The sequence below is a fragment of the Zootermopsis nevadensis genome, unplaced genomic scaffold (genome assembly GCF_977971745.1).
Source record: "Zootermopsis nevadensis isolate Lab colony 2312 unplaced genomic scaffold, Znev_1.0 Znev_ptg000050l, whole genome shotgun sequence".
NCBI classification, from domain to species: Eukaryota; Metazoa; Arthropoda; class Insecta; order Blattodea; family Termopsidae; genus Zootermopsis; species Zootermopsis nevadensis.
The window spans coordinates 5,437,669-5,458,154 of record NW_028259182.1 but is presented as its reverse complement, the minus strand read 5'-3'; the positions used below and the strand labels follow the sequence as shown (position 1 = coordinate 5,458,154).

The 20,486-nt window shown below is 40.1% G+C and overlaps 3 protein-coding genes across 10 annotated transcripts; 2 read left to right on the top strand and 1 right to left on the bottom strand.

Moving 5' to 3' along the window:
* The first annotated feature begins 924 nt into the window (after positions 1–924).
* Positions 925–8,955, top strand: Tat (Tyrosine aminotransferase). 2 transcript variants are annotated; one of them, XM_022071594.2, is made up of 11 exons: positions 925–1,220; positions 3,766–3,870; positions 4,040–4,104; positions 4,971–5,129; positions 5,454–5,645; positions 5,760–5,842; positions 6,336–6,408; positions 6,693–6,821; positions 7,189–7,272; positions 7,528–7,626; positions 8,069–8,955. In XM_022071594.2, exons 1-11 carry the CDS (start codon positions 1,079–1,081, stop codon positions 8,276–8,278), a joined length of 1,341 nt encoding a protein of 446 aa, XP_021927286.2. In that variant the 5' UTR covers positions 925–1,078; the 3' UTR covers positions 8,279–8,955. The 2 variants fall into 2 exon arrangements, with proteins under 2 accessions (XP_021927286.2, XP_021927285.2); XM_022071593.2 differs by lacking the exon at positions 925–1,220 and having other exon boundaries at positions 3,186–3,870.
* On the bottom strand, positions 5,900–20,056 carry sicily (NADH dehydrogenase (ubiquinone) complex I, assembly factor 6 homolog sicily). Of its 7 annotated transcripts, XR_015538737.1 has the most exons (8): positions 19,562–20,056; positions 18,395–18,617; positions 17,595–17,754; positions 16,389–16,624; positions 11,368–11,485; positions 9,715–11,012; positions 9,457–9,618; positions 5,900–6,223 (listed from the first exon to the last, which is right to left on the bottom strand). XR_015538737.1 is itself a non-coding variant. In XM_087361054.1 (6 exons), exons 1-5 carry the CDS (start codon positions 19,693–19,695, stop codon positions 11,411–11,413), a joined length of 828 nt encoding a protein of 275 aa, XP_087217180.1. In that variant the 5' UTR covers positions 19,696–20,056; the 3' UTR covers positions 5,900–6,223; positions 11,368–11,410. The 7 variants fall into 7 exon arrangements, 4 of the variants coding, with proteins under 4 accessions (XP_087217180.1, XP_021927287.2, XP_087217182.1 ...); XR_015538738.1 differs by lacking the exon at positions 9,457–9,618; XR_002544225.2 differs by lacking the exon at positions 9,715–11,012.
* On the top strand, positions 10,876–15,217 carry LOC110833488 (cilia- and flagella-associated protein 418). The gene is made up of 3 exons (XM_022071599.2): positions 10,876–11,005; positions 12,996–13,178; positions 13,506–15,217. The coding sequence occupies exons 1-3, from the start codon at positions 10,884–10,886 to the stop codon at positions 13,777–13,779; spliced, it is 579 nt and encodes a 192-aa protein (XP_021927291.1). The 5' UTR covers positions 10,876–10,883; the 3' UTR covers positions 13,780–15,217.
* Positions 20,057–20,486: the final 430 nt, after the last annotated feature.

Below are 20,486 nucleotides of genomic sequence, written 5' to 3'. Positions count from 1 at the left end.
TATTAAGATAAGTAGGATTTGAGGAGGTTGATGCTGTGTTGTCTCCATTATAACAGCAATCAGTCATCGCCCTGATGATGGATGTGCTATAGTCCATCTTCCAATATAAAGGCGGTATTCGATTTGCAACGTAGAGGCATACGACGTCATGCATATATTGCGCTACCATCTACCGGCATTTGTTGTAAGCTACTACGAAACGATCTTGCTGGAACAACCACTGCTAAGACCTCAGTTGGTTGAAAAGTTATCTACTATCCAGCTTACAAAATTCCCCCCTCATCCACAAATCAGCAGTGAATAATTTTACAACCTGGTATCGTAGAGGAATGACCAATTAATGTCGCCACGGATGAGTAAATAGCATCGCGCCTTGAATAAGAACAGCTTAAATACAGGCGAGTCTTTGTACACGCATAAACTTGCGTATTACGTAGAACCGTAAAGCCTGGTTTTCCATTAACATCTACAAATGCTTTCTGTATTTCACTCTAAAGCACTCATCTGAACTTGGGTCCAGAATCTGACACCAAAGAACAAGAGATTTATTACATTTCTGCTACTGTAGAGCCTTGAGGCTTGGACCATGGCGTCTCTGGAGAATTTTCTCTCCAGCTTTTGCAACCCTTCGGTAGGAATCGTTAGAAGCAGTATCAGTCCACAGGACAGAACAAATGGAAGACTCGGACAGCCTAACCCCTGACCCCCAGCGTTCCAGTGTCAAAGGCTATCTCAGATTTTTCAGACGATCTTCGAATGATTAGACACGCTTACGACAGGGCTACAAGGCTAATGACGTAGGTGTTACACATTCCTTCCGCACGAAACAGAAGGTGTGTTCACCAATCGACAAATGGGAAACAACAACCGGTTTCTTTGCCCCCTCCTTGAGCCAATGGTATTTCAGCTTCTGCCTACCATAAAGGTATATATCAGAGCTGCTGGAAACTTCAAGGATCAGAATCAGGTGTTTCCACATAATCGAAGGCTACTGAGGAATCTTTGGAGATTAGTTGAGGTTCCGTCATCACCGATCGGTGGGCAGCAGAGACGCAGGAAGATTTCTTGTGGGGTCGCCATGTCTCCGTCAACAGTTAGAAGGCAGTGGGAGGTGGCGTCGTCGAGTACGGCCCAGAACACGCACAATCCAATTCGCAGCATCGTCGAAAACCTTCGTCTGGAGCCAAATCCTGAGAAACCGATGATTGCCCTCTCTATCGGTGAGTTACTGCATAAGATTCTATTCCCTACTAAAGGCAAATCGCCTGTATTGTTGTTCGTCACACACAGAAACCTGCATTCGTTTGTTATTTTCGATGATCCGTCCAGAACTGAAACGAAGGCCCGGAACTGTCTACAAGGACGGCCTTGAGGGTCGCCTAGTCTGCCGATATTTCGGAAAAGTTTAAAAAGTCTTTGATAAAAGGGAGAAAAATGTAAACACCGCGATTCTGCGTGAGATCCGATCCTGATACCGACACACACTCCACCTCGACAATCAAATGTCTAGCGCGAAGCGTTCGTCTGTTTTTTTCTTTATTTCGTGAACTTGTAAAAACGCTCTGCTGAATTACCTTGACATTGCGACATCGAACGACGCAGTTTTTGTGCGAAAATTTATGATCAGGCGCAAGGCCCGAGAGACGGACTGAGTCCTAGCGGCTAACAAAATCAAGAACGCGAAATTTCTGCGTCGTGTAACGAAATTGCCTTACGCACTTTATTTCAGTTCAACCTCGTTTACATGTTAGTGCGTGCGTTAAATTGATATTATATAAAAATTGTTTCTGACCTCAGCTCGTCACAGAATAATACACCAATCAGTGACGACGAATTTCCTTGATTTGTTGATTGCATTGTTATGCACGCAGGAGTTCGTATAAAAGCTGCCCATTGTTGATACGGATCTTACGCTCTCTTGCGGAATGGCCCTTTGCAAGGCTGTGGGTGTGACGGTTTGTAATAAAGAAACACGAAAAGAAGGCCGTTCGAGCTGCCTGAAACCTCTCAACAATGGCTTTCTGACGAGAAGGTTAAACAATTGAAAAGAAAGGCAGAATTCAATGCAAAACATTGCGTTGACGTTTATCGGTAAGAAAATTGGGGCGAAGCAGCGCAACTCTGAACTCCTCTTCGCATATGCAGATAATGTGTTATCTGACGACGGAACTTCGCGGCGCAGAAGACATTTGGAGGTTAGGTTAGGTTCCACAATGGATATCCTGACTGAGGAGTTGCTTGGCTTTACTCATCTACCTCAGGCGAGTGCTCGAAGCTGCCTGTGGCCAACCGCTTCACTCGAGAGCCATACACAAGCGCCACTGATACAAAGGCGATCTCGCGCTGGGTCACCTTCCGCTGATATGACTGGACTACGATCCCGCAGTTCCAAGGCCACGCACCAGGCCTTCTAAAAACTTGAAAACTCTTTGGTTAAAAACCGTGAGGCGCACGCAGGCCAGTGCACATGTCCTTTATTAATCGTAGTCCCTTTACACCACAGAATTTCGCCTGTAAGGCGTTACATGGGTGTATTTCGTGTCTAACATTTCTCGTGGCTGACTGAGCGCGCGTTAGAACATGCAAATAATTATCATATTTCTTCCACAGTCTGCAGACTTTTACAGAGCGAAGAAAAGAATTAATTAAATATGTTTTCCAGTCGCATATTCTGATCGTTTTGAACAGATACGCTCCATGACATGTCACGAGGCTATAAAACATGAAATTGGCTAAAATAAATACACCCCCTTCCACTTCATAGTACGTGCTTTTAAATTCAAACTTTCGATTGTAGGAAACTGATGGTTTTGCATACTTTCAGAGCTCGTCAGATTAAAAAAAACCCACTAAGAAACAAGCTAAGAGGATTCCGAAAAACGAATTTGCGCTCACAAAGAAAACTTGAACATTTCGAGGCGAGTTCTTGCTGGAATTTTAACTGACTTTTTCTCCTTCTGCAATGACGATCTGATCTTTAATTGCAAAACTACGTCAAGGAGAAATCTGTTATTTGCGATTTAGAGTTCTCGTGGCAGTCGACAGCCAACAGTAAACATCGCGCACATGATTACGTCCTCTGAAACCAGCAAAACCAGTTTTCGAAACGCAGATGTCGTCATGGCGACCGGGTCTCAATGTCACGAACGGTGGAGCTCCACCTGGCAGGCGCTGATTCCGCACTTACTGTGGAAGGCCCCGCAGGGCTGGGCGTTGCGATGTCGAGGGGAGACGCCATTGGTTCGGCCGAACAACTGGAAGATTAATACAGTCACCTGAAGACGGGACCGCAGACAAATTCAGTCCACGTCTCAAATCCGATTTCCCTGATTTCTACTTTAATATTATCTTCCCATCTACGCCTAGGTCTTCCGAGTAGTCTGTTCCCTTCAGCCTTTTCAACAGAAATTTTGAACGCAGTTCTCATCTCCATGCCCTCTCACCCCCTCTGAGCTCTCAGTGGCCACGGAGCGTAGTTCTGGGAGGCAGTGAGTCTGCGCAACCAGCAGGATGGCGTCCTCTCAGGGTCTTGGCCTTGGAATAACATCCGACAGCCACTCTAGCTCGTTCGTCGACACACAATGTGCTACTTCATATTCTGCAAGGGAAGGAAAGTTTGCCGGTTTTTGGATGTTCTTCGCGAACATCCAATCAGCTGGGTTCAATTCGACAACCGCAAAATAGATGAGAATGAAACTTGTTGTGAGCTTCATTGCCGTTCGTTCTGTATTTTTAAAATTAAAAATGACCTACGTGTCTTTACAGGTGACCCCACCGTTTTCGGCAACTTGAAGCCGCCTGTGGAAGTGATCGACGCCGTGCAGGAGTGCCTCACGTCATTCAGGTACAACGGATATGCACCCAGTACAGGTACATACATCCTCCGCAACAGAATTAGCAGGTAGCCATTTCACCATCGATACAGAGAATGACGTCTTTCTAATCTCTGGGAACTTAAAATGAATAAAACAGGGTTGATATTAGATTCCCACTAAACACTGACCCATTTGTAGGATTGTTGTATTTGTCGCTGTTGCAGGATACCAAGAGGCACGAGACGCAGTGGCCCAGTATTCTTCAGAAGGAGTGACAGTGAATCCTCAGGTTTGTGCTGTTAACACACGAAACTGTGTTTATCTTACAATTGATGATAACTCCGCAATTTACAGTTTCCAGTATTCCTAAAATATTTAGCTTTGAAGTCTTTGAATACATCCCGCAGACACACTTTGGATAAATAATAAAGCTTATTAACATAATAGTAATTATTGTTATTTAAGTAAATACAATAATGGCCTTATGACCTTGCTGCAAATAAAAATCTTAATTCCTGTTAATAGTCGTAACAAAAAGGACTTCCACATTAAATGTGTCAGATATAACCTCAAATGTTCGCTTGGTCGCCTAGCTCCGATGGTTCGTCAGTTATTACCGCCAAACCGTAAGGCAAAGAAAATGTTTGTAGGGTCACCATGTTATCGTTATACAAAATAATAACCTTAAAAAAAGTTGCATATTTCTCAAAGAAGTCGCCACACCTAACTTTAATAACGGGATTACATTCATACAAAGTTTTGTGACGTTGGTTCAGAATGTGAACATGGGATACAAACACACACGTGCGCGTGATCACACAAGTCTGCTATTTTAAATAAATTATGAAACTAAAATAATAAATACAAAGATTTGTTATAATTATTCCAGTTACACTCAATTCTTTGTTGTTCATCTGTGATCAGACGTAAGTTAATGAAATTATCCAACTCGAAACTCTTGTCACTAGAAATACTAGTTTTTGCTCCAAAAATGTTATTCTATTGTACGAGTGGTATTACTGGATATTGTTCTTGTACCAAATGATGGAAACAATATTTCCCTATGCTTCACTGCCTTTTCATGGCCAAGTCTTCAATTAAAATGCCGACGAAATGAAAAGTGGACTGCTGGTAACAAACAAGTTATGTTGGCAGGACGTGGTGCTGTGCAGTGGCTGTTCCTGTGCCCTGGACCTCTGCATCACCGTACTCGCCAACGCGGGGCAGAATATTCTGGTTCCGAGACCGGGCTTCTCAATATACAGGACTCTCGCAGAAGGTCTTGGGATTCAGGTCAAATTCTACAATTTAAGGGTATGTTTCTAGCACCTTTGGGTATAAGTTAGAAAAGAAAATCATGACTCGTAAGCAGTTGGCAATCACATTCTGGGGGAAAAACAAAAAACATGAACGTTCAGACTGTTTGTTACGTAGAATTTTCACTAAGAGCCAGTCGGCTGTTACGTTCACAAAACATAAATTGTACTGGGGTAATCATGAACATCCATGAGTAGTTCACATCAAAATATATGAATAAGAGTTAAAAGTTAAAACAGCACGTTATGATAATGTAAATGCAATACAGGTCGAATGATACAAAAACTACGAATATCCAAGTGGTTATAAATTATTCTGCAGCCAGAGTGCGGCTGGGAGGTCGATACAGCACACCTGGAGGAGCAGATAGACGCCTCCACCGCGGGGCTGGTGGTGAACAACCCTTCAAACCCCTGCGGCTCCGTGTACAGCCGTCAGCACCTGCAGGAGATCCTGAGAGTGGCGCAGGCAAAGTTCGTGCCAATCATCGCAGACGAGATTTACGAGCACATGGTGAGCAGCCCCCTTCTTGCTTGGCTGCCCCACCGCCATAACGACGCAAGCCAAAATCACAACTACGTAGTTAAAGGAGATTGCATTAACTGTTCAAATTTCACTTGTCTTCAGGTGTTCCCCGGGCAGACATTCCATTCCTTGGCATCAGTTTCCGAGGATGTGCCAATTCTGTCCTGCAGCGGTCTTACGAAAAGGTGCGAAGCTCAGTTGCCAATATTCTGTGCTGTAATGTATCGCCATTATAATCCATACAGAGTTTTCGTGAGATTTATTGAAATTCGTTTTGTATTAAGCTTTAATCAAAACAAACAAATCTCACACATGAAAGAAATATGAAATACACGCACAATTTTGACTGTAAAACCTCAAGGCATAGATGGGAGGTTATTGTTGAAATGTATCTTGAAGAAAAAGGGTGAGATGGTGTGAGCTTCTTCAAATGACCCAGGATTAGGGACAGGTGATGACTCTTGGGGGCAACGTATTGGTCCTGTCAGTTCCATGAAATGCAGGAAACAGCTTGACCAGCTGAGTGACTGCTAGCTTCTCTGCTGTGTAAGTTTATTCGGGAGGGTCTGAAAAATAATATCTACTATAAATTTAAGTCATCTAAGTTACTAGTCGAATACAAAAAACAAGTTACGTTTCACTTGAATTCTTTCGTGAAAATTTCTTATGACTTCACAGGTTCTTGGTTCCTGGATGGAGAATGGGCTGGATCATTATACACGACAGACACGGGATCTTCGAGGAATCAGGAGTAAGTAAAGTTTGCAGGGGCTGGAGTAGGACAAGTTTTATATTTTAAAAGTAAGACTTTCCATTGACTGGGTTCTGAAAAAATATTCGTGTGTTCAAAAAGTATCTTCTTAACGTTTCCATAAAAATCATGGAATTATTTTGCCACTGTAAAATAATATCTGATAAGGAAGACGAAGATGGAAGTTTTGCTAACTCTCGAAACAATGTGTACATCATATATATCTCAGAGAGTGGACAGTGTCCGCTTATAATTTTCATATAATTAATTATTTCATTTTTAAGGTACGCGTTGGACTCCAGCGTTTGAGTCAGAGGATAATCGGTAGTAATACGCTGATCCAAGGAGCTCTAGCTGGCATCTTAACAAGGACTCCACAGAAGTTCTTCGAGGACACAGTCAACACATTACAGGTCTGTTGATACGAATCCACACGTTGATAAGGTGCAGAGTCCACGAAATTAGAAATCAATTTCAGATTACGTTAACATAATTTTTGATTCCGCCATTTTGTCAAAATCAGACACAATATTTACAGACTCAAGTTAGGTTGTGCACTTTCTTCCACTAAGGATAAACAGTGATACGTGCGCAGAGCTCCGCGCACTTCAACTAAAATGCCAAATGAAGCCGCGTGGTCAATTACAGCCAGCTGCTTTATCCGCACGACCACCGGGCATGGGACCGAGCGAGCTGCACTCTACGACGTACAAGCAGTCGTACCAACGAGTAAGAAGGGATAAAAATATTACAGTACTAAAATGATGGATTTCTTTACAGTGTCATGCGAAGATTGCATACGAAATGCTGAGCATGGTAAAAGGATTAACTCCAGTAATGCCCAGCGGAGCGATGTACATGATGGTAAGTTTGGGCGTCAATGTAATGTGACAATGAACAGTTCAAAACACGACGCAGCGAGCGATGCGCTGCTGTTTCGTTCTAATGCTGATGCCAGTTAGTTAATTACAAACGTCATCACATGGCAGAACAAGAAATATTTACAAAAATATATGTCTGACCAGTTACTGCACTTCCTGGTTCATAAGATGCAAAATGGTTTAGAAATAGTTTAATGCAAACACACTGCATCTTTAAATGCACGTTTCCTTTCTGCAGGTATGCGTAAACATGGCCCAGTTTCCCGAGTTCCAGTCGGAACTGCACTTCGTCGAGCAATTGGTCACCGAGGAGTCAGTTTTTTGTCTTCCGAGCAAGGTATTTACTAATCTGGACTTAGACAATTAAAATATGATGAGTTTTTGTAATGTTATTAATACGTATAAAGCGAAGCTTTCGTGGTAACTGAAGTTGATTAAAGACTCTCGGGTTACATGCCACGACATGTGTTATTAACATTTGCTGGGTGCAGAACTAGTATCTGGCTCCAAGCAAAGGGCTTGAGAAGTTATGATTTGAACCTAAGTGAAGTAAGCTTATTAAAACATTTAATCAAGTCGAGGACTTTTTTTAGGTAGTGTTAATTATGCAAATAAGAAAAAGAATTTGAATAAAATTGCAGTCACTCCTGAAAGTAAAATTGTTTAAAAACAGAAAATAAAACAATTACTACGTGAGTTATGTTCTCCTCTCAACCGACAGCCTGCAGAAAGAATGGTTCAACCTAACCTCAAAGCGCGGTGTTTCTTTATAATTGCAGTGCTTCGACTACCCCAATTACATACGCCTGGTGCTGACAGTCCCAGAAGAACAGTTACGAGAAGCCTGTCAGAGGATCGCAGACTTCTGCGAGAGGCACCACAGGCACAGTCCCAACACTAACGCGCACGCGCGCATCTCCGACAAACTGACCAACTACAGCACTGCCCACGCATTGATCACTGTGAAGGAAGACGGAATACGACCTTGACGATGTCGCGTTTCAGAATCAATACGGCACGTGCATTCATGTTGGTGCAGATTTTTAAACCAGAACTCAGTTCAGAGACAAACTTCATTCTGATACCGCTCGAAATACAGTACCTGTCGTGTTAGTCCCACGTCTATTTCTGAAGGTTTCTGTCTTCTGGGTTGTTGCGCTGTGTAGATCGCCCTGATGACGGAGGCAGTATGACCTCCGAAACGTTGGTAAACATCGACCAGACTACACAGCGCAACAACCCAGAAGACAGAAATCTTCATACTCACAGCTGTGAAAACCTCAAATCTTACATGGTCTATTTCTACTCACATTCATATGAAAACTATGCAATATTAACAGCATTCCTTTGTGCACTGCGTTTGACTTGTGGACTACAAGAGCACGCATTGACATTGAGTGTGGACACTTCAGAGGGTGTCCATTGCTTTCACCACAAAATACATTTTGAGGTAAACTGAATCGGACCTTAATATTCTCAATAATAAACGAACAGTTCACATTCTTTGTTCTTCCATGTCGCACACAATTTTAAGCACAACAGTTTGTCCCAAATTGTATGGAAGTTGCAACGAAAAATGCTACATGGAAATAACATCAGAGACCAAAGACTGAATGTTAAAAATGGGAGTTACAGTCCTGAATAAAGATTTGTTTTTTGATTGTGACCCTTTCTGGCTATATAAATATAAAACAGTCGTCAAAGTAGTCCTACCAAATGTTTGAAATAATGTGCAATAATTGCTGTAATTCTGTTCAGGTGTCACGCGCCTATGCGTACAATTGCCAATAATTATATTCTGATAACACAACAATAAGAATACGATTTTTCCTTGGTTTGAACTAAGTAAAGCTCAGAACAACCACTGTTACACACTTTTCTAGGATGAATAAAAATACAGGAAATAAATAATTGCCTACCGCGTAACAAATATATAAGGCAATAAAATAAAAGAAACACGTCTGACTTCTGTTAATACAGACAAAACTAAAATGGCGCAATTTCAGTGTGCCTTGACTTTAATGTTCGATCGCCTAGCAGCACCACAACGAAGACGAATCGACTTTCAGAGTTCTAAAGTCGCATTCACCCCTGCTTATCGACTGCTCTCCATAATCAGAGTAACTTACTGAAATTCCATGGCAATTATTAAAAATGCTAGTCTTACTGTTATATATTGGTCACTGATGAGATAGCTGACATCAACTTTGAGTAATGTTTCGATGTCAGATTCAATCCGAGTTGTTGCATCCCTGTGTGCGTACAGTGTCCCTCGCGGGTATGTACTGACAAAATCAACATGGCAACTTTTATGAAGTCAGGTAAATATCTGGAATGCAGACCAACATAATATCACAAAACCTATTCGAAGGCCACACAAAACACATTAACTGGCTGCGGGTTCAGAACGACAACACTACACTACCTCTAGTAGCAAGATGAGAAACATTTGACCCATAAGATCTACTCCTTCGGAAACGTAAAATGCATAATGCCATTATTCGTCGGCCCGTGTATAACCATCACAAGCAAATGGATAAGAAGCTACCATCAGGCTCCGCCCAACATGTTCTCCACTGGCAGCACTGCTCGATGTTAGTCGCCCTGCACCAGGATTCTCGCCGCGCAGGTGTACTGCGACGCGGATTAAAAACAAAAGACGCGATAGCTTCATATCCCTATAATTATCAATTCATTGCAATGACATTAATGAATTTTATGTCGTAGAGGATCTGCAAATGTCGGTCACAGTGGCCACACGGTCTGAGGCGTGGGCCATGTGCATTTGAACAATGGGACCGTGGGTTCGAATCCCACTCAAGGCATGGATGTTTATTAGCGTCTTTCTGTGTTACGACGGGCTGATCACTCCTCGAAGGAGTCCTACCAAACGTCTAAATAGATCAATGACGAACGTTCGACCAGTGATATGAATTCACTTTTGATTTGTCCATTTATTCAGCCAAAGTAATCTATTATTTACGTGACGTTTCTAGAAATAGATCACTTCTGCACAGTCGCCCAACTGAGTCGAATATACTTTCAACCGCGTAGTATTGATTAAACGAACGAAAACGCAGTACTGTCTGCGGGAAGTTCCATGTGCAACGATACAAACTGCTTCGGAAATTTGCCGTCATAATTTTTGAGGAAAACAAAACTGACAAACAGGCGTGCAATGAAATACATACTTTTCAACAGGCACGCAAGATATACGTCAAAGTATTACTGACATTTTTGCGGACTACATGTAATAAAATCCCACCGATATTTCATAAACGAAACGCGTCTGTTGTCGACGTTAACCTTCTGGATTGTAATTCTGCCTACATTTCCACATCAACACATCCCCAGCCGTGATAACCTCAAACACACAAAAGAAGTGAAATGTGTCAGTTAATTAGTCGCGTTCTAACTTCTGAATAACACTTCGCCCTCTTGTTGGCAACACTGCTCTAAGTAGTGTATGTGGGTGATTCGTAGTAAGCAAACAGTGCAGTTCTTACATACAACATTATACGCAATTCAACATTCTTCAGTGATTTTCTTTAAAGTTGTTCACTCACGTTACTTGTTCTTCTATATGCGTGTATTATGGAAGAGGACATAGACGAACTCTTAGAAGAAGTAGAAAATAAGTTCATACACAAAAATTACGAAGAGAGGCCCATAAAACTTCTGACAGCAAGTCTTGTCTCATCTCAATCATCATTCAGGTAATGGCTGCAAGGTTTATAACAATTCAGTAGTAGTAGTGGTACTCCTGTATAAGCAAGGCATTGCTAGCCGTACCAACTAATGCAAAGAACCGGCTCCACGGTCACGCGCATTTACGTAAACAAACATGTAATTATTTCCTTGGCTTTGAGGGTAAAAGCACCGGATGTCAGCCATCTGACTTATTACAATTAAAATTCATGCTGTATTCATATCTCTCCTTTTTAAAAGAGTAACTGAATTGTTACAGCAACCAAAAAGTTCCGGCTAACAATTGTGCTATTGACTTTTTCACGGTGAACTCGTTTTTCGTCATGTAACACTCCGCATTTCGAATAAGAAATTCCAATAAGACACCTACCATAAATTCTTCCCGATATTCTTTACGTAAGTGCAGAACACGATCATCCATCTCTCTCTCTCTCTGTGCGTCGCAGTTCTGCCCAGATCGTGCTGCCATCTATCGGTGGCCCTAGAACCTACACAGGGTGAAAATGAAAAGGCTGTTCTTTCAAGCCAAACAAACCCATATTAACACCACCAGTTTTGAAATCCTCTTCTCTCTATCCACCCCCATTCACCCGGATCCACCAAACATCAACCAACACCTTCTGTTCAAATACAGCATTCCACTGATAATTACACCCAAACAGTCCACTCTACTTAAAGAGCTGCTTATGACAGTCCAAAAAAGGTTTAACATCCAAATAATCTATTTGCAGATAAATCCCACCATCTGACATCATTATACTAAACCAAAAATCCTGCTGGCATAAGATGTATATTTTAGCTGTCCTAATAATTTCACACATCTCTGATATAGTCCACCTGGGATCCCTTCAACATGATAATGCAAGGAAGAGTACAATTAAACACCAAAGAAACCTATAATGATGTGACACACTCATCTACTTCACTCTTATAATTCCAGGCTGCACGGACTGACTTCGAAATAACAACAAATTCAATTAGCAGAGCAAAAATAAATTTTTCATTCTACCTTCAAGATTAATAACCAAAGGGATTTTAACTCAGTCAGGTTGAACATTGTAATAGTTTAACATTTTAACCAACTTCTTGCAAAATAATCATACAACTTATAATATTCTGTCTTCCATTTTAGCATGTGCTTTTAAACCTGACAAAAAAAAAATTTCTACTCTGTCAAACTTCCTATGCTTCCAGGTACATACCTATTACAAATAACTGTAACGTAACAGCAAGGATCCATGTGAATGTTACCTGTTTCCAATGTGTATACAATAAACAATGAGATTAAAATAAAGAAATTGTTGCGTAAATGGACTGTCAACAAAACGACTGTCCACGACAGCTTCTGGTACATCAAACTTCAAGGAACAGAGTTGTTCTTGAGAAACTAGTAGTCACTCACCTCATATAAAGAGATTTCCTGCCTATTACAAAATACAAGTTCATTACTATGTTCACAATAGCCTACAAAGTCTGAAACCCTTTGTAACATTACGTAACATGCAGTTTTCTTCTTGTAGTCAGGATTGCTAGCTCACCCCACAGCCCTCAACCTGAACACCGCCCCTTGCCGACTCTGCGACTGCTTATATGCAGCCACATTCCCTCATCTGCAACCTGTGGACATGCTATGCTGTGGTGACAGTGGCCCACTTAATGTGCCAAGTGTGCAATCTCGGTTATTTATTGTTCATACTCAACCAAGTACCTTCTCTGCGCAAAACAGTTTTGTAGGCTCAGTGTAACCCAGAAATGTGTTGTTCAGGGCTTAAATGAAGATGAAAGTATGCATTAGCCTCTCTGTGAATGAATAATGAAATTCTAAAATATCTTAAAAATATATCATTAAAACTATGTGAAGATCAAACACCAGTACTGACAACTTCAGAGCTTATTATAAAACAAAGGCTTAAACTATTCAATCAAAAAATTCAACTCCTTTTCTATTTATGCCACAATCTCTAAGGAATTGAAGCATTTGTGACTTTCTTCTTGTAGATGCGACTCCTTAGACTGTGACGACATTCTCCGGGATGTGGAAGATAACGCTGATTCCAAGCCCGTGGTTACAACAAATTTAAGATGCGACAACAAAATTGGGAATGCAAAACTCAGATGCTTCCCTGTCTATCTCGGAGGCAGCGATTCTACCAGTGGCTGTTCAGCCATAGGGACACCAAGGTCGGGATATTAAAGGAAATTTGCCCATGCATGCCATTTATCTCCAATCCTCTTACGTGTTTCATCATTATCACAAAGAAATCTGATCATACTAGTGTCTGCGACGAGAGAAAATTAAGTCCTAGTGCCACAAAAACATGTTAACAAAACAGCCACAGGCATATTGCTGCAAATACAATTTAACAACTAAAACTTAGACAAATACAAGGAAATTACGAATTACTGGAAATACGATGCCACACACATGCTTACATCACTTCTGGCGCCAGTCAGTTTCACCTAAATTTCCTGCTTACTACCGTCACCTGCCATGTTCTTTTCTTTTAGGTCCTGCAGTAACCTCCACTGCATCTCGTGTGACTTTGCTGTGTACACATTTGATAATTTCCAATGGCTATCAGACACAGACTATTTATTCTTGAGGACTAACATGCCAGAGTTTGAGCGAGTACGGGATCACTTGCTCCCGTCAGAAGGGTGCCGAGCTTATGCCTGCCAATGTTGTCATTACTCTACTTCCGTTACGAAACAAGCTGCAAGCGTACCGGCGCTGTCCTGGGTCTGCAGAAGTCACTCAAGTCAGTCTGCAGGATCACTCTAAACCTCCGCGGCAACTGCGCAAGCCTCGGACAGCCAGTAAAATACTATATACATTATAGAAACTGTTCTGTCATGAACTGAATGAAATATTGTGCATGTGGGTTATGCATGACTGGAAAAGTTATCAACGACCATGTTATATGGTGCTACTGCCATTAGGCAGCTTCTAAAAGTAGGTCTAAAGGAGATAAAGGTACAAAAGATGGTAAAAGTTGAAAATACAAAAAAATAAGTAAAGAACATGAAATTATCCCCAATGAATTTCAAATGGCTCTTTCCACTAGTAGATGATAATGGAGTGATCTGAATACTATAATTGAAGAAATGACGTATTTAAAGTAACACCTCCCAGATCAACTGATGCATCTTAATGTTATTTTCTCATCTCTTTCTTTGTTTTCCAAAATTCTGTAGACATTTTTGTCTTTGTCTGAACTACATTTTCAGCCAATCATAACTTCCCTGATTCTGCTTGGTGGCTTGTCACTTCATTTGGCGACACTCTAAGTGGCCCACTCACTTCATCACCAAATCAATAACAATAAAATATCACTACATTAATTTTAAATCCTACAATGTCAAGAATAATCATTTAAAAATCCTTCACATAATGCTTCAGACTTCAATTAACTTAACTTTACCGTTCAAGTGACTTTCACCAAAATGTCAAAACAAGTGTAACACCATAATAATCAATGACACACATTAAATACCTTCATCCAAATCAGAGATTTGTTTGGGATTCAGTCTATTTAAAATTGTAGAATTTGAGGTTTTCACGGCAGAGTCTGAAGAGGGCTGTCTTCTGGGTTGTTGCGCCGTGTAGTCTGGTAGAAGTTTACCGACGTTTCAGAGGTCCTTGCAATCACTGCCCTGATGATGAAGGCAGCGAGGACCCCTGAAATGTCAGTAAACTTCTACCAGACTACACGGCGCAACAACCCTAGAAGATAGCCATCTTCTATTTAAAATTCTAAATGGAATGTCATTATAATGAACAATATGTCTGTGCAAGAAATGTTTCTCGCACACGATTTAAATGAAGGTATAAGAACAAGACAGTACTAAGCATCATTTTATTATTTTGAATGAATTAACACAAAACGTTTGAGATACATTACAGAAAGCAAGTACATCTGAAAACTTTGCTTACTGCGTCTCATTAAAATTCTGCTATAGCATCAATAATTATTGATTTATTGAATAATTATAATATCTGTCATTCAGTTGGTGAAGATATCACATCAGACTACTAAAACTGTATTAATTAAAGCCATCCTTCTGTAACTACTCTTATGCTCTTATGACATGAGTACCAATGACGACTTCATGCCTACTATTACTGTATGTCACATTAAATATAATGTATTCACTTTATGTAAACATTTTATTGATTTAAATAAACACTGTTATACTTTGTTTGCATCACTAAACTTCAACTCACAATGTTATTCTGTATTTCTTTAAATATAATATGCTAGTGCAGTGTCACATATGGACATCAGTATTTGGAAAAAAGTTTATTCCAGAACAACAAAAATGGCAGATAACTATTTCTCTTCTGTAACACGGTACTGAAAACATCAAAGCCATTCAGACGAAGTTTCTCCAGGTAGGAGTCAATAGCTACAGCTGGCAGGAAAAGTGGATACACTGACTTGGGTATAGCGTTGCTTAAAGACCTTGCCTATTAAAGAAATTGCACAAAACAGTATGATTTCGTGTATAAAATTCTTTTAGGGCACAAATGTTCTATGACTCTTTTAATTCTTCCTTTACAAAGCTGAAATATGCCTCAATATTCTGGAGACTTCATAATCTACAGAATGTTTTTGCCTATGAAAAGGGCCCCATTCCATCAATTTTATTGCATATAAAGTAAAATAGGAAGGAAAGTATGGCAAATTTAAACTCCAAAATAATATTTAATAACTTCACTAAAAAGGTTTAATATCTTCAGTGTTTCTACATCTGATTTTTCTTAAGTATGGTTATATGGCCTACTCAGAACAAAACTGAGGTACCTGTATCATTAACCTTGGACAGATACAAACGTAATGGTTAAATCTTATGAACGTGATGAAACTATGAACATCGTGTCATCGAAGACCACTGCAACTACGTACTTCTTCATTGCCAACCATCAATAATATTCCTGACATGGAACCAACTCTATGACCATTTAATGTATGGTCCTGTAACGTGTGGTAACAGAGTAAACACACAGAAACACAATGCAAAAACCATGTTAACTTTTAAGAGCCGTGAGTCACATCCTGGCCATGCGTCATAATAACATGCTACTAGAGTGTTAACCCCAGAGTTAACGTCTGGCTGGTAGCAGCACTGCACACAGGTTTAGATTCCCCATTTCTGTTAAGCGTATCCCTCGTCACCATGGCTTGGCGCGTCCTCAGGTAGCAGATGATTACAGCCTCCACACAGGAAGACTATGAACATGCTGAACAAGCAGCCTTGGACAGCTTACAAGGGGTGGTCCAAATTTCAAGAGTAAATTTTACCAACAGATATGGCTTTTACTCCCTTAAAAAATAGAATTTGATGCTTCATCCTTGAATATAGAAAAATGTTAGCTGTTCTAAGACTTACCTTGTTCAGGTGCTGCTTAGCTCTTGCTGCAACATCAAAAACAGCTTCCTTCAGGTCTGCAGTGCACTTGGCTCGTAGCACTGTCTCGTGTGGTACGTTATGTTGCAGCAACACATCTTGAGGCAGAGACACTATCTTCCTTGGGGCATTGAATGGAACAGATCGGATCAGATTGACAATGCCGTGAGCCTTTCCCAGATGACTGGCAGCATGATCGGCATGAATGCTCTCCACACCTGCCAACATTTAAAAGGCAAATTCCACCACCCTCAGTTCCAAATGAAATATATTGGTAAAGATAAATATGTTATATAACAGCTTGTTATTATTCGGTTTAAAAACTGTGTTGAGAAACATATCTGCCCCCTCATCAGGGATCTGATGTCCCTGGACTACCCAACTAAAAAGCTAAGGGTGGAGACCGTTGATGGCGAGACAGCTCCAATCAGGCCTCACTAGGAAGGCTTACAAAGTCAGTTGTCCCTCAAGAGGTGGCTAAAGACAGGAGACAACACATTTCTCCAAAATTCTGGTAACGACTTACGAGTTAAGACAACATCACAAATGAGAATAATACCAACATCTTCACGACCATGAGAGCCACAAATCACACAGGTGCAAGTTACAATTGCAAACATGCTTATGATTACCAAAAATTGTTTCATAAGGATCAAAATGAATCGATATTGTTATATCCAAAGAATGAATGTAGATTATCTTCTGGTTTGATGAAATCAACATACTACATGGTGCAACAACCCAGAAAACTGTGAAAATCTCAGGTGTTAAAATTACAACTTCCAAAATGTAGTTTTCTGCTTAAAAACACAGAAGGTGAACATAGTCCAAGATATTACCGACCCAAATTAAAATGGCTACATGACTTAACCTTGTTAAACAAAATGAAAAATGGGCATGTGACAAACAGGTTAAACAGCATATAAAACGTTTAAAGTAAATGGAAGCATTTTGTTAATTTTGTGTGAGAAATAACACACACATCAAAATGCATGCTACTGAAAGGGAAGCATTCTAAAATGAATCTGACAAACACACAGACGTAATAATAACATTTATGTAATGAAACACTAAAAATGATCTTTCTACCAGTCCCTTGATGCAGTTTAAATATAAGATGAACAAATAATCACAGCTCGATATTATCATTCAGATAAGATTTCACACACACAGATAGCCCTAACTCACCAGATGCTTCCAATAAGAGATAATAGACAGATGACACTGAATGTTCAGCGTAGGATTCCACTGCCTCCAGGTCAGGAAATACCGCAGATCTTAAATGGTCGGCTCTGACTGTAATAAGACGTTTCAAATATCTTTTGGAAAGTCTGTGTCTTCTGATGGCCTGCAATGAAAATGTTTCTTCGTGATTGGGTACAAGACTCAGAAATCAGAACTATACATTCAGAACAGAAGACTTTTAGTTTGTTCATAACCCCTTACAACATTACATGCCAGTAGTGGTTTATTTCTGTAAAGAATTTAAGTGTTTATGTAATATGAACATCTATCCAATATTTTATTTTGGCCATCCTTTAGACATGCCCAGAAGCACCTGCGTCCAACTATCATCATATCCGTAACCACAGACAGCCCCAGCCCCTTTCTCATTTCTGAAAACAAATCTCTACTCAGGAGGACAACTTTGAAGTATGACCGGCATGGATTTCTGACAGCTGCATCTAAACGAACTTAAATGAAATGTCATAGTTTGCAATGTAAAATGTCAAGATATCTTCTACGCGCTTGCACAAGAGTTCAGTGTGAGGTGCCGAACAAACATGTGTCAATAACTAGCACATTTAGTTTCCAATATTGGACCAAAATAGAATTATCTGTAAATGTACGTTTAATAACATCCATCACGTATTGTGAGATAACCTGAAAATGTATATATAACACCACATTATTAGTATTAAAAACTGATATCTGTTCTTCAGAATTATTAAATTGTATATTAGGGCAGAACTTCCTTGAGTACTTACATGATGAAGTTCTACAGCAACTGGATGACTCGGAGCATGATCAACATATATTTTGTCAACAGTTTCCTCCCAAAATTTCATTCTCATTTGCCCAATATGAGGATCACTAACTTGATCTTGCACTTTTGCTACCTCGATATTAAATGCTCTAATAGCAAAAGCCGATGTTCGACTATGGCTTGGTAACAACAGTGTGCACAGAAAGTTTTCATAGTCATGTTGTCTGTAACAAAAATGGACAGCACACGAAACACATATGAGATCTGAGATTTTTATGACAGTGAAAATGTGAAACATAAGTCTTTTAGGTCAAAATGCCATACTGAAGATGGCTGTCTTCTGGGTTGTTGTGCCATGTAAACCTCAAATCCTACAATGCCATACTGACTTATAGGTGGTTACTAACATATCAGAGGAATGGTGGTAACCCCCTACACAAGCTTCAGACCCAGAAAATGACAATCCACATGTTGTACTGAAAAGTTGTTTTTTCAGGAATGTTATAAACAATTAATTTAGCTCTTTAAGATAACTCTTCTGGGATGTTGCACCATGTAATCCAGTAGTTACTGACATTTCAGAAGAGCAGTCATCAGGGCAATAAGATTCTCTGAAATGTCAGCCAATACCTACCTCACTACAAGGTGCAACTTCCAAAAAGATAGTAATTTTTATACTCATCACTATGAGAACCTGAAATCTCTTGGTACCAGAACCTGGAAGCTGAGCAACGCTACCACACTTGTCACTACAATCTAACAAACATGACCAATGCTTATTTCTACAAGATCAAGGTCATCTCCATCTTGGTCTTGGTCTTCCAAACAGTCATTTTCAAAAGATTTCCAAAGAAATTTTCAGCTACCACTGAACAAGATACTAAGTCACATCCTCACAACATGTTTAACTGATAGCCAATTCATACTATCCTCATAGTTCTTTTTCAGTCTTCCAATGCATTTATTGCCATGGCAAAACTATGTAATATCTGAGGTTATGATGGTGGTGAAATTGTCAACTGTGGTTACCCAGAATGTGATGAAATGCAGTATACCCTCCATCAGCTGGTCACGGTACTGCAAGTACATTCCATCATTATATTGTGAATACAACGATGCATCACTCCCCTTCTAAAAGAATTATATATGAACGTGTAAACTAACATACCTAACCAAGTTCAAGCAGTAATCGGCCGATAATCGTTGCTTTGAAGTGCTATTTTGTGTTCCATGTCGTTTTATAATTAGACTTTTACAAAGACCTGTAGGAATACGTAATACTATACTCTGAGAACAGTGCATTTAAAAGTCGTTTCCTTGTTGCAGTCAGCAATATACTTAATTGGAAGACTGTTCTAACCTTACATTTCCCCTGCTTACAAACACTCATCCATTGTGAGGCAAATTAATGCTGGCCCTTTCATGCTAAACGGTGAATTCATAGATAACTAAAAACTTGGAGAATTCCGACGTAAACTGCCTTTGGAATATTGTTCAGCGATCGTCTGGGCTTGAGCGCCAGTCCATAACCCATAACTCATACCACCAAGTCCTGGTCTGTAACATAATAACCAGGTGAAGGGGAATGTCGTGTTTTGCTGTTGGCACCCTCGGTTATGAGGAATAGATTATGTTACTATGCCTTACATTTCTAAACTTTTGTTACAAAATACAAAACTAAAAAAGCACCCTTTCCCGCAACAAAAACAAATAGCCCAAAAACACCAGTGTTTCTTGGCCAAAGAGTCCGAAATTTATTATATCGCTAAACTCGTAGAATAAAGTTGTGATAGGAGCCGTATTATATTATTGTTTAATATCAATTTTACGTTCTCAAATAATGCCGCTAGCATCGCATATGTTCAATTCTTATATTCCTGCTATAATAAGGCGCAGAAAAAGAAAATGTAATGTGGCAGCACTGTGAAAAGCAACAGTTATCCACTCCCCCCCCCCCTCAAACCACAAAAAAAAAAAAAAATTGACAGCGGAACCTCGGTTCCGGAGAATTTGACGTAAATACGTCTCTGTATTTAAATTATATTTACGTCTCTGTAATGAAATGTAATGTAAAGTAATGAAATGTAATGTAA

What these genes read in the sequence shown, in the direction of transcription:
- LOC110833488 (XM_022071599.2), top strand. Translation starts at nt 10,884, where the DNA reads ATGGAAGAGGACATAGACGAACTCTTAGAAGAAGTAGAAAATAAGTTC. An exon ending in TCATCTCAATCATCATTCAG is followed by an intron (nt 11,006 to 12,995) that starts GTAATGGCTGCA and finishes TTCTTCTTGTAG; the next exon opens with ATGCGACTCCTTAGACTGTG. An exon ending in TCAGCCATAGGGACACCAAG is followed by an intron (nt 13,179 to 13,505) that starts GTCGGGATATTA and finishes CTTTTCTTTTAG; the next exon opens with GTCCTGCAGTAACCTCCACT.
- Tat (XM_022071593.2), top strand. Translation starts at nt 3,582, where the DNA reads ATGTGCTACTTCATATTCTGCAAGGGAAGGAAAGTTTGCCGGTTTTTG. An exon ending in CGGATATGCACCCAGTACAG is followed by an intron (nt 3,871 to 4,039) that starts GTACATACATCC and finishes TCGCTGTTGCAG; the next exon opens with GATACCAAGAGGCACGAGAC. An exon ending in ACACAGTCAACACATTACAG is followed by an intron (nt 6,822 to 7,188) that starts GTCTGTTGATAC and finishes ATTTCTTTACAG; the next exon opens with TGTCATGCGAAGATTGCATA.
- sicily (XM_022071595.2), bottom strand. Translation starts at nt 19,695, where the DNA reads ATGCACTGTTCTCAGAGTATAGTATTACGTATTCCTACAGGTCTTTGT. An exon ending in TACTGCTTGAACTTGGTTAG is followed by an intron (nt 18,618 to 19,561) that starts GTATGTTAGTTT and finishes TTTTTGTTACAG; the next exon opens with ACAACATGACTATGAAAACT. An exon ending in TCTCTTATTGGAAGCATCTG is followed by an intron (nt 16,625 to 17,594) that starts GTGAGTTAGGGC and finishes AAATGTTGGCAG; the next exon opens with GTGTGGAGAGCATTCATGCC.